This window comes from Schistocerca serialis, chromosome 5, assembly GCF_023864345.2.
Source record: "Schistocerca serialis cubense isolate TAMUIC-IGC-003099 chromosome 5, iqSchSeri2.2, whole genome shotgun sequence".
NCBI classification, from domain to species: domain Eukaryota; kingdom Metazoa; phylum Arthropoda; class Insecta; order Orthoptera; family Acrididae; genus Schistocerca; species Schistocerca serialis.
Window position 1 is genome coordinate 747,212,844 of NC_064642.1, and position 13,039 is coordinate 747,225,882.

Consider the following 13,039-nt stretch of genomic DNA (forward strand, 5'->3'; position numbering starts at 1 on the left):
TTCACATAGTTTCCTACGTCTGGCCGAGTTTACGTCTCAAGAGTGAAACATGGAGGGGTTTCGGAGATGATTTGGGTATCCATACCGTAGTATTCCATGAACCCCATAGTTATTCTCAAGGTGGCATTACTGCCAAGGGGAACCGCGAGACCGCTACGGTCGCATGTTCGAATCCTGCCTCGGGCATGGATGTGTGTGATGTCCTTAAGTTAGTTAGGTTTAACTAGTTCTAAGTTCTAGGGGACTAATGACCTCAGAAGTTGAGTCCCACAGTGCTCAGAGCCATTTAAACCATTTGAAATGCCAAGGGTTATGTGCCTATTTTCGCTGACCATGTGCACCCAATATGCACTACTGGCCATTAAAATTGCTAACCACGAAGATGAAGTGCTACAGAAGCGAAATTTAACCGACAGGAAGAAGATGCTGTGATATGCAAATGATTAGCTTTTCAGAACATTCACACAGGATTGGCGCCGATGGCGACACCTACAACGTGCTGACATGAGGAAAGTTTCCAACCGATTTCTCATACACAAACAAACAGTTGACTGGCGTTGCCTGGTGAAACGTTGTTGTGGTGCCTCGTGTAATGAGGAGAAATGCGTACCATCACGTTTCCGACTTTGATAAAGGTCATACTGTAGCCTATCGCGATTGCAGTTTATCATATCGCGACATTGCTGCTCGCGTTGGTCGAGATCCAATGACTGTCAGCAGAATATGGAATCGGTGGGTTCAGGAGGTTAATACGGAACGCCGTGATGGATCCCAACGCCCTCGTATCATTAGCAGTCCAGATGACGGGTATCTTATCCGCATTGCTGTAACGGATCGTGCAGCCACGGCTCGATCCCCGAGTCACCAGATGGGGACGTTTGCAAGACAACAACCATCTGCACGAACAGTTCGACGACGTTTGCAGCAGCATGGACTGTCAGCTCGGAGACCGTGGCTGCGGTTACCCTTGACGCTGCATCACAGACAGGAGCGCCTCCGATGGTGTACTCAACGACGAACCTGGGTACACGAATGGCAAAACGTCATTTTATCTGTTGAATCCACGTTCTGTTTACAGCATCATGCTGGTCGCATCCGTGTTTGGCGACGCCGCGGTGAACGCACATTGGAAGCGTGTATTCGTCATCGCCATACTGGCGTATCACCCGGCGTGATGGTATGGGGTGCCATTGGTTACACGTCTCGGTCACCTCTTGTTCCCATTGACGGCACTTTGAACAGTGGACGTTACGTTTCAGATGTGTTACGAGCCGTGGCTCTACCCTTCATTCGACCCCTGCGAACCCCTACATTTTAGCGGGGTGATGCACGACCGCGTGTTGCAGGTCCTGTACGGGCCTTTCAGGATACAGAAAACGTTCGATTGCTGCCCTGGCCAGCACATTCTGCAGATCTCTCAGCAACTGAAAACATTTGGTCACTGGTGGCCGAGCAACTGGCTCGTCACAATACGCCAGTCACTACTCTAGATGAACTGTGGTATCGTGTTGCTGCACGGGCAGCTGTACCTGTACACGCCATCCAAGCTCTGTTTGACTCAATGTCCAGGCGTATCAAGGCCGTTATTACGGCCAGAGGTGGTTGTTCTGGGAAGTGATTTCTCAGGATCTATGCACCCAAACTGCGTGAAAATGTAATCATTTGTCAGTTCCAGCATAATATATTTGCCCAATGAATACCCGTTTATCATCTGCATTTCTTCTTGGTGTAGCAATTTTAATGGCCAGTCGTGTATAATGTTTTTGTTCCGCAGTGGTGATGATATGTTCCAAGACGACAAGACCCTTGTTCACACAACTCGAACCGTCCTGGACTGGTTTTGTGAGCACAAGGATGAAATTTCGTATTTAGCCTGGCCACCATATTCACTCGATCTCATTATTATTGAGCCTTTGTGATCCACTTTGGACAGTTGAGGAGAGTGCGTGATCGCCATCCACTTCCATCATCGTTACCTGAACTTGCCACTACGAACGGTATAACTTTCCTTGAGAACTGTAGATGACCTGTATTTTGTCCAATCCAAGGCGGCCGGAATTTTTTTTTTTATGACAACGGTTTTTGGGCCTGACAATGTATTGAGTTTTTGGTGGTTTCATATTTTTATCCATCCGCTGAAAGTACCACAAAGGCCTAATTATGGTTATCATACCAGTAAGAGGTGCGTTGTGTTCTGATTAACATCTAGACAACGTGTAATAAAGGCGTTAAGTCGAACGGGCAATTTACGATGCTGTACGACCGTATATTTGCCAATTGGCTTGCCGCAGCGGTAAAACCGGTTTCCGTCAGATCGCCGTACTTAAGCCCTGTCGGGTTCGGCTAGCACTCGGATTTGGTCACCGTCCAGGTCTGCCGAATGTTGTTTGCAAGCGGGGTGCTCTCAGCCCTTCTGAGGTCAATTGAGGAGCTAATTGATTGAGAAGTAGCGACACCGGTCACGAAAACTAACAACGGCCGGGAGAGCTGTGTGCTGACCACATGCTAATCCGTATCTGCATTCGGTGACGCCTAAGGATGACACGGCGGCCAGTCGCTACAGTTGGGACTTCAAGGCCTGTTCGGACGGTATTTGTTATGACCGTATATTTACGAGAGATGTGCTAAATATATTCTGTACTGTCAATCAGTCAGTTGAACGTGCACATACTTCGAAAATTTTCACCTGCGGATGAAATTTATCTTCGTCAGTTTTGTGTCATTACCTTCACACTGTACAGACCTCCAAACGACTGGCTTGAACTAGACAGAACAGGAGAGTGTACTACTAATATTTGTGGCACTCAAAGTATCCGGCATTAATATTTTAGTTTCCCTAAAGATCAACAAAGCCGGCCGATGTGGCCGAGCGGTTCCAGCCGCTTCAGTCTGGAACTGCGAGACCGCTAAGTTCGCAGGTTCGAATCCTATCTCGGGCATGGATGTGTGTGAAGTCCTTAGGTTAGTTAGGTGTAAGTAGTTCTAGGGGACTGATGACCTCAGATGTTAAGTCCCATAGAGCTCAGAGCCATTTGAACCATTTGATGAAGAAAGATGAAACATATTGTAAGAATTTTCTGCTCCTCATCGTTCCAAATCCCGTTCTTTTCATTCTCTCGTACTTGAAAGCCGTTTCGCATTGCTGCCGTAGCATCTATACCTATTATAAATTGAAGTCACTCCCTGTGATTTTTTTTTTCTGGTGTGCCGTCTAATCATAGGAACAGTCTGCAAGGATTATGATACGGTTTTCAGGAAGGTATGAGTGTATAATTTATTACCGATATGCCAGATAAGTCGTCAGGCCGTAGCATACTTAGTGCTACACGAGCGAAGCCGGGGCCGGTTGCTACTAATTTGTAAAAACAGAGACGCATCAACATGATAAACCGTACTGTAAAAAGTTAAATGTAGCCGTACCTATTCCTCTGCGACATCTGTGCCGTGGTATTTGTCGCAAACAAGGGGAATGGCCTTGCATTTGTGTCCATTCCAGATATGGAAAGCAAATCAACAAAAGACCAGTGAAGTATGTGAACAAAATGCGAATTCAAAACGTCGAGGGTGCTTACGGGCAAACGACTAAAAACTGATTTCACAGACATTTCTAAGCCATTCTCTTGTTCAGCGATCTATTGAGGTTTTCAAGCCAGTTGTTTTTAAAATACAAAGAATAACGTTTTGTTCACAAATCAAACGCAATACGTTGCCGACCACTATGTACGTACAGATTGCAATAAATATGAGCTGCTGAATGATCGTTCGGAATAATTATTACGCTATTAAAATTCTTCGAAGGTTTTTCTCCCTAACAGTCGGTTCGACGCGGTATATATTTTGGGTTTGTTGAACAAGCTGCAATTATTTCCATCACATGACTCATTCCTAATCGTACATACGATATTTAACAGAAAATTCCTGTTTCATTGGTATTATTGGAATACTGTAGTCAGTATTACAAGGTAAAGTAGACAGTTTTTACTAGCTTATTTTACAGCACTATAGTAGTGGTTCAAATCAAATGGCTCTGAGCACTATGGGACTTAACTTCTGAGGTCATCAGCCCCCTAGAACTTAGAACTACTTAAACCTAACTAACCTATGGACATCACACACATCCATGCCCGAGGCAGGATTCGAACCTGCGACCGTAGCGGTCGCTCGATTCCAGACTGTAGCGCCTAGAGCCGCTCGGCCACCCCGGCCGGCTATAGTAGTGGTGCTGAGCGCTATAGCTGTAATGCTAAGTAATTTGAATAACACTGTAGTGAGCAGCTAAGACCCACATTAAGGAAATTCTGTACAGGCAGTCATTCCGTGTCGGATACTGAGGTAGTTTTACCCTAATCCCGTTAGTACAGGGTGACAATTATTGAACTATATGAAATAAAATCGCCATGACTTCTGAACAGTTTGCATTAGGACTTTCAAACTGCACGGTTGGGCGCGGGGCATGATGGGAAATGGAATGCGCATTATGGTTTGGTTTAGTGCCGATGTCCATTTTCATTTGGATTGGTTCGTCAATAAGCAAAATTGGCGCATTTGGGGAACTGAGAATCCGCATTTGGCGATCGAGAAGTCTCTTCACGCTCAACTGGTGACTGTGGGGTGTGCAGTGTCCACTCACGGAATAATTGGTGCGTTGTTCCTTGACGGCACGGTGACCATCGACCGGTAAGTGAAGGTTTTGGAAGATGATTTCATCCCCATTCTCCAAAGTGATCCTGATTTCGACAAGATGTGGTTCATGCAAGACGAAGCTCGACCCCATCAATGCAGGAGAGTGTGTGATGTCCTGGAGGAGCACTCTGGGGACCGCATTCTGGCTCTGGGGTACCCAGAGACCATTAGCATGGGCCACGATTGGCCGCCATATTCTCCGGATCTGAACATATGCGACTCCTTTTTGTGGCGCCATACTGAAGACAAGGTGTACAGCAATAACATCAAAACTATTGCTGAGCTGAAACAGCCATTCAGGAGCTCATCGACAACATCGATGTTCCGACACTTCAACGGATCATGTAGAATTTCGCTATTCGTCTGCGCCACATCATCGCCAATGATGCCAGGCATATCGAACATGTCATAACCTAAATCCGAATATCTGTAGTGACGTTTACATGTTGAATAAAGTGTGTGCACGCCGTAGTTTGTAAGGAATTTACGTCTTTTTCCATATAGATCAATAATTGTCACCCTGAATACACGTCAAGCACATTTTTAACGAAGCTCTTGGCTTGGTTGCCTTGTTCAGCGACGAGAAGTCGCAAATTTTGTGCACCTCTGCAACTAAATCGTCAAGTTCAGTTGATGCTTTTTTCTTAGGTGTCAAGATCTGGCTCACAGCAAGAGCTGTGACGCCTCCATGACGGATAAGAGTGACGTGCTAACGGTAAGTGTCCTGTACTCACCGGAGCTCGGCTAGCAGCTCAGGCGGCAGGTGGGGGAAGAACACGGCGGCTGGAGCCTCCAGCGAGGGCCGGCGGGGTGGCGGTGCGGCTCCTGGAGCCTCCAGCTGAGGCGCCTCTCCTTGCTGCTGGAACAGACAGATCCACTCAGCGTCAGCAACCAGATTCTCTGTCCCACATTCGCTGCTTCATTACAATAATTACCGCGGTAAACATCATTTGTATCTTGTCTGTAATGTGGTTTGCACCACGTGCCATCGTTCCTTTGCCCTAGAATGAAAAATATTCATTCTTAAACTCCACCTTTGATCTTCTTCTTGGTCTTCGCTTAATGTTCCATCTTCACTGAAGCCTTCTGTTCCTCGGTCTTTCTACAACTCATCTTCCTATTGGTTTATAACTACACTGACGGAAAAAATCGCAACACCAAGAAGGAGTTGTGCAACATAAAAAGAAGTTGGTAGGTGTGTTTCTATATCTGAAAGATGACGTCTATTGAAACATCGCGCCACACGCAATGCAGTGCAAATCAGGTTTTCCTTTAAATACACCCTGTAACGGTCGTGAGCGTTAGTTACCTTTGACATTTGACATGGTGAATTGATATCAGTCAAAAATGCCTTTCAAGCTACGAAGAAGCCATACTCAACAACTACTGAGTTTCAACGAGGTCTTGTAACAGGGTTGCGAGAAGCTGAATGTTCCTTCTGCGATACTGCAGAAAGATTTAATAATTGGCAACCAATGCTGTACAATAGCAATAAAGTCATGAGATGTTCAGTTGATTCTTTTATTAGAACATGCTACGCGTTTCGGGATTACACCCATCTTTAGACGTCACAACCAGGCGTACAGCCTTGACAACTCAAATAATGTGTCGAATATCATATGACTGCGACACAAGCACTCTGCTCTGCTTCAAGACTGCTTGTGTCGCAGTCATATGTTATTCGACACTTTCTTCTAGTTGTCAAGGCTGTACGCCCGGTTGGTTAGGAAGGAGTTGAAGTTTGTGATGTCTGAAGATGGGTGTAATCCCGAAACGCGTAACATGTTCTGATAAAAGAGTTAATTGAACATCTCATGACTTTATAGCGATTGTACAGCATTGGTTGCCAGTTATGAACATAAAAATGATCGCAGGCCTCAGACGGGATTTTATGTCCTGTACATCACTACAGAAAGACTTGGCAGGAATGTAGTCACTAATGTTACTGCTGGCAGAGGTGGTCACGGGAATGTACGGTCGCAAGAAGACCGAGCTCAGAATGGCCACGTGGTATTGCCGAGAGAGAAGACCATCGTGTACGACGTATGGCTCTGGCACATCGTATTCCATCTATAGCAGCACTCTGAGCAGTCGTCTGGACCGCAGTGACACAACAAACTGTTACAAATCGGTTACTTCAAGCACAGCTCCGAGCCGAACGCCCCATAGCGTGCATTCCGCTGACCCCAGAACGCCGCCATTTGTGACTCCAGTCGTGTCAAAAGAGAGATCATTGGAGATCAGGATGGAGGTCTCTTGTGTTTTCTGATGAAAGCTTTTTCTACCTCGGTGCCAATGAGAGCAGTTAGGAGACCAGTTGAGGCCCTGCAAGCCTGCAACCAACTTACCTGCATGTTAGACACACTGGACTTACACCGGCAGTTATGATCTGGGGTGCGATTTTGTATGATATCAGCACACCCGTGGCTATCCCATGCACCCTGACTGCAAATATGTACGTCATTCTGTAGTGATTCTGTAGTACTATCATTCATGAACAGCATTTTAGGGGGTGTTTTCCAACGGGATAACGCTCGTCCACATACCACTGGTGTAACGCAACATGTTCTGCAGGTTGACTACATGTTGGCTTGACCTGCTCTATCAACAGATCTGTCCCCAGTCGAGCACATGTGGGACATCATCGGACCGCAACTCTAGCGTCATCCACAAACAGCATTAATCGTCCCTGTATTGACCGACCAAGTACAACAGGCATGGAACGCCAGCCCACAAACTGACCTATGGCACCTGTAAAAAGACAATGCATGCATGTTTGCATGCCTGAATTCAATATTCTGGTGGTTACACGGGTTATTAATGAACCAGCGTTTCATACAGGGTGTTTCAAAAATGACCGGTATATTTCAAACGGCAATAAAAACTAAACGAGCAGCGATAGAAATACACCGTTTGTTGCAATATGCTTGGGACAACAGTACATTTTCAAGCGGACAAACTTTCGAAATTACAGTAGTTACAATTTTCAACAACAGATGGCGCTGCAAGTGATGTGAAAGATATAGAAGACAACGCAGTCTGTGGGTGCGCCATTCTGTACGTCGTCTTTCTGCTGTAAGCGTGTGCTGTTCACAACGTGCAAGCGTGCTGTAGACAACATGGTTTATTCCTTAGAACAGAGGATTTTTCTGGTGTTGGAATTCCACCGCCTAGAACACAGTGTTGTTGCAACAAGACGAAGTTTTCAACGGAGGTTTAATGTAACCAAAGGAGCGAAAAGCGATACAATAAAGGATCTGTTTGAAAAATTTCAACGGACTGGGAACGTGACGGATGAACGTGCTGGAAAGGTAGGGCGACCGCGTACGGCAACCACAGAGGGCAACTCGCAGCTAGTGCAGCAGGTGATCCAACAGCGGCCTCGGGTTTCCGTTCGCCGTGTTGCAGCTGCGGTCCAAATGACGCCAACGTCCACGTATCGTCTCATGCGCCAGAGTTTACACCTCTATCCATACAAAATTCAAATGCGGCAACCCCTCAGCGCCGCTACCATTGCTGCACGAGAGACATTCGCTAACGATATAGTGCACAGGATTGATGACGGCGATATGCATGTGGGCAGCATTTGGTTTACTGACGAAGCTTATTTTTACCTGGACGGCTTCGTCAATAAACAGAACTGGCGCATATGGGGAACCGAAAAGCCCCATGTTGAGTCCCATCGTCCCTGCATCCTCAAAAAGTACTGGTCTGGGCCGCCATTTCTTCCAAAGGAATCATTGGCCCATTTTTCAGATCCGAAACGATTACTGCATCACGCTATCTGGACATTCTTCGTGAATTTGTGGCGGTACAAACTGCCTTAGACGACACTGCGAGCACCTCGTGGTTTATGCAAGATGGTGCCCGGCCACATCGCACGGCCGACGTCTTTAATTTCCTGAATGAATATTTCGATGATCGTGTGATTGCTTTGGGCTATCCGAAACATACAGGAGGCGGCGTGGATTGGCCTCCCTATTCGCCAGACATGAACCCCTGTGACTTCTTTCTGTGGGGACACTTGAAAGACCAGGTGTACCGCCAGAATCCAGAAACAATTGAACAGCTGAAGCAGTACATCTCATCTGCATGTGAAGCCATTCCGCCAGACACGTTGTTAAAGGCTTCGGGTAATTTCATTCAGAGACTACGCCATATTATTGCTACGCATGGTGGATATGTGGAAAATATCGTACTATAGAGTTTCCCAGACCGCAGCGCCATCTGTTGTTGAAAATTGTAACTACTGTAATTTCGAAAGTTTGTCTGCCTGAAAATGTACTGTTGTCCCAAGCATATTGCAACAAACGGTGTATTTCTATCGCTTCTCGTTTAGTTTTTACTGCCGTTTCAAATTACCGGTCATTTTTGAAACACCCTGTATTTGCTGTGGCTAACTCTGCGCGTACACTGAAATACGTTACCTAGACAAATGTATTCTCTAAAATGCATTACTCTACATTAGTTATTTTTTGATATTGCGATTTTTTCCATCATTTTAATTTCTTCTTTAATCAATTTGTCTTTCACCGTCTGCTGATACGTTGTTTCCCATTTTATGAAGTCTTGGTCTATTTTTTAATATACACAGTATATGTATTAATTTCTTCTCGTGTAGTGTTGTTTTTTATTTGATGCCTGACATCCTTCAACTTTCCTTAAAAATTTCATGTCCACCTACTACAGTCCTCTTTTGTATTACTTATTGTCCATGACTTCCTTCCATGTAGGGTGTATGAAAACATGTATCAGAAACTTAAGGAGTTCATTCTTGACGCCAAGAAATTAGAAAATGTTATTAATGAATGTGGGTTCGAGATTCCTTCGTTAGGGAGAAATGGTTTATTATTCACGGCACAAAAACGACACGTTTGCCAAATATATTTACATTTACAGAAACTGCTCAGAGTGAGCACCACCTGCTGTTTCCACGCATCCCCTGAGCCTGCGATCTGTACTTTGCTCTACGTTGCGCAAAACTTCTGGTGTGTTCCGTGTTTGGTCAAATCCATTTTTAATACGGTCCCTCAGAACATCACCATTGGGAACGGGAGTTGATTACACTGAGGATTTTAAATGGCCCAAAGAAAAAAAAATGCCATTACATTCAAATTTGGCTTTTGAGCAGGATCCCCCTCGACCAGTCCACCTGTCCGCGAACTCTTCATCGAGATACTGGCGAACTATTTTTGTAAAGGGAGATGCAGTGTCAACGTTCAGGAACTACGTCCGCTGGATGACGTCTAGAGATGGACCATCAAGTAAGTGAAACCACTCATGTGTGAGACTGTCCAGCAAGACGTTCCCGGGAGAAATCAGGGGCCAATGAACTGATAACCCATAGGTATGTGAGTGGCTGTAAGACTTTTTGACTAATAGAACCCAGTCCGCTGTCCTCGGCGGCGAGTGTTCCTCGGAGACAAGAGTGTTGTCAGGAGTGCACCAGGAAAGAGCGACAGGACCACTCTTATGCACTGTGTATATCATGGATCTAGCGGACAGGGTGAACAGCAGTTTACGTCTGTTTACTGATGTCGCTGTCGTGTACGGGAAGGTGTCGTCCTTTAGTGAATGTAGGGGGATGAAAAACACTTACACAGAATTTCTAGTTGGTGTAATGAGTGCCAGCCTGGTCTAAACGTAGAAAAATGTAAGTTAAAGCGGATAAGTAAATATCTAGATGTAACACTGCAAAGCCATATAAAATAGAATGGGCACATCAGGTTGGTAGTTGGGAAGGCCAATACTCAACTTCGTTCTATTGGCACAATTGTGGGATAATGTCATTAATTTGTGAAAGAGACGTTGTTTACAATTCTAGTGCGACCAGTTCTCGAGTACTGCTCGAGCGTTTGGGACGCCTACCAGATCGGACTAAAGGAACAAATCGCAAAAGTTCAGAGGAGTGCTGCTAGATTTGTTACTGGAAAGTTCCATGAGCGCGCAAGTATTACAGAGATGCTTTGTGAACTGAAATGGGAATCCATGGAGGTAAGACGACGCTCTTTTTTGCGACTGCGGAAATTTAGAGAACCGATATTTGAGGCCCACTGCAGATCGGTCTTAGCCGCCAACGTACAGTACTTTTCTCGTAAGGACCACGAAGATAAGGTGAGAGGAACTAGGGCTTTTTCGGAGGCTTATAGACAGTCGTTTTCCCCTCACTCTTTTTGCCAGTGGCATGGGAAAGGAAATGACTAGTGGTAAAAGTTACCCACTTCCATGCACCGTACCGTGGCTTGCGGAGTATATATGTAGATGCAGATGTAGATTCCATCACAAGCCTTGAGGATGAACCTCAGTTGGCGTCTGTCTTGCCGCACTTCACGAGGTTTTTCACTCTGTCAGACGTGATTGTTATGATAATTGATGATCCCATCACGTGAATGTTAGGCCTTATCAGTGAATAAGGTACAAGGCAATAACTGCAGAAACACAGCTCGCTACCCTAACATGCGGTGACGGAAAGTTATTCTTGGCTGAAAGTCTATGTCACGTAATCCTTGCACCCGTTGAAGGTGAAACGGGGATGATTTCCACGCAGAATGCTCCAGATCGTCATGTGATTAACGCTTTCCCTCCTCGCAATTCTCCGTGTACTAGTTTGACTGCTTTCATCCACAGTGCGAAGACCCCGTTCTTCAAGTTAAGTACATCGCAACTCTCTTCTCGAACGAACCTCTCTCGCAAGTGGTGCAAACGTTCTTTCTCAAGATAACTGTCTCCCAGAATAACGTTCAGCGTAAAGTTCACGTGCTGCGTCCTCTTTTCACATCTGCTATCCCTTAAACGCAGCGCATACCGTCATTGTGGACACTGAAGACGTCGTTGCGACATGTCGTAACTAAACTTACTTTATAACAGAACAAGAGACAATTCGATAAAACAAAATAAGTGACATGAGCAACTGTAATAAGAATCTCAGCAAAAATAAGCGTCTAGTGTAAATTACACAATCAGGAGTAGTTAGAGGGAGTTCGTTTCACACCTCTCTGGCTTTGAGCACTATGGGACTCAACTGCTGAGGTCATTAGTCCCCTAGAACTTAGAACTAGTTAAACCTAACTAACCTAAGGACATCACAAACATCCATGCCCGAGGCAGGATTCGAACCTGCGACCGTAGCGGTCTTGCGGTTTCAGACTGCAGCGCCTTTAACCGCACGGCCACTACGGCCGGCTCACACCTCTCTCACAAAGGATTTTCATAAGAACTTTCTGTAATGTTTTGATGTCAAGAGCATATCCCCAAGGTTTCTGACACATGTTTCTAAGTACCCTGCCTTACAGAACAGAGGTAGGCATCACTTTGTAAAAATTTCACTTTGCATCCTCCCTTCTCTTGTCACCAAATGTTCTGTGTATTGTTCCACATACCATTTGAAACTCGTTCAATTTATTATTGACATCGTTTTCATGTTCACAGCTGATATTGCAGCCTAACAGCTGAAAATGTAACACCTATTCTAGTGATGTTCCTCTAGCACTGTTTTGGAGCGAACTGGGAGTTACCCTTCGAAAGCCACTACTTTGGTCTCTTCACTGAAAGTTTTAGATAATGGTTGTAGCATACACTGGTGTCCAGAATTAAAGCAACAAACTGCTATTTCCCGTCCTGTGTCTAATTCACGATATAATCACACAAACTGCCAACAGAAATGGCTCTGAGCACTATGGGACTCAACTGCTGAGGTCATTAGTCCCCTAGAACTTAGAGCTAGTTAAACCTAACTAACCTAAGGACATCACAAACATCCATGCCCGAGGCAGGATTCCAACCTGCGACCGTAGCGGTCTTGCGGTTCCAGACTGCAGCGCCTTTAACCGCACGGCCACTTCGGCCGGCCTGCCAACAGACGTCAGTGCGATCGTGTTCTACACGGAACACGCAATTCCGATCTACGGACAACCAGGGCATCTATTAAGCGGGGTATTGTTTGCGTGGTAGTCTCACATCCACAATCGCTGTGTACACAGTCACAGACGGTGCAGTATGGCACATAGAAGACGCCTACAGAATCTCTGCTGTGGAGTGCTGTAGGAGGAGTGGAAGCAGGAGAGTCGCTAACTAATGTGGCCCGGTGGCTTAATGTGAATCGTTGTGTTGTTTCTCGGATGAGGCGACAGTTTACAGAGACCCGAACTGTATCCAGGAAACCAGGACACAGCCGACTACGTGTGAGATGAGAAACAGTGGACTGTTACTTGGCCTTAAGGGCACGACGGTACCGCCTTAGTACAGCACTGCAACTGGCCTCTGACCTCGCAGCATCCCCTGGACGTGTTGTATCGAGGCAAACGGTGTTCACATGGCTTCAGTAGAGTGGCCTTTATTGTTGGAGACCTGCTGTTTG

At 45.7% G+C, this 13,039-nt stretch overlaps 1 protein-coding gene across 2 annotated transcripts in view; it reads right to left on the reverse strand.

Moving 5' to 3' along the window:
• Nucleotides 1-13,039, reverse strand: part of LOC126481412 (inositol 1,4,5-triphosphate receptor associated 2-like) — a 700,219-nt gene that overhangs the window by 265,240 nt on the left and 421,940 nt on the right. The window contains exon 5 of one of the 2 annotated variants that reach the window (XM_050105150.1): nucleotides 5,418-5,539. In XM_050105150.1, coding sequence (XP_049961107.1) covers nucleotides 5,418-5,539 — 122 coding nt within the window. Of the gene's footprint in view, nucleotides 1-5,417; nucleotides 5,543-13,039 lie in introns of both variants that reach the window. The other variant, XM_050105149.1, reaches the window with a different exon arrangement.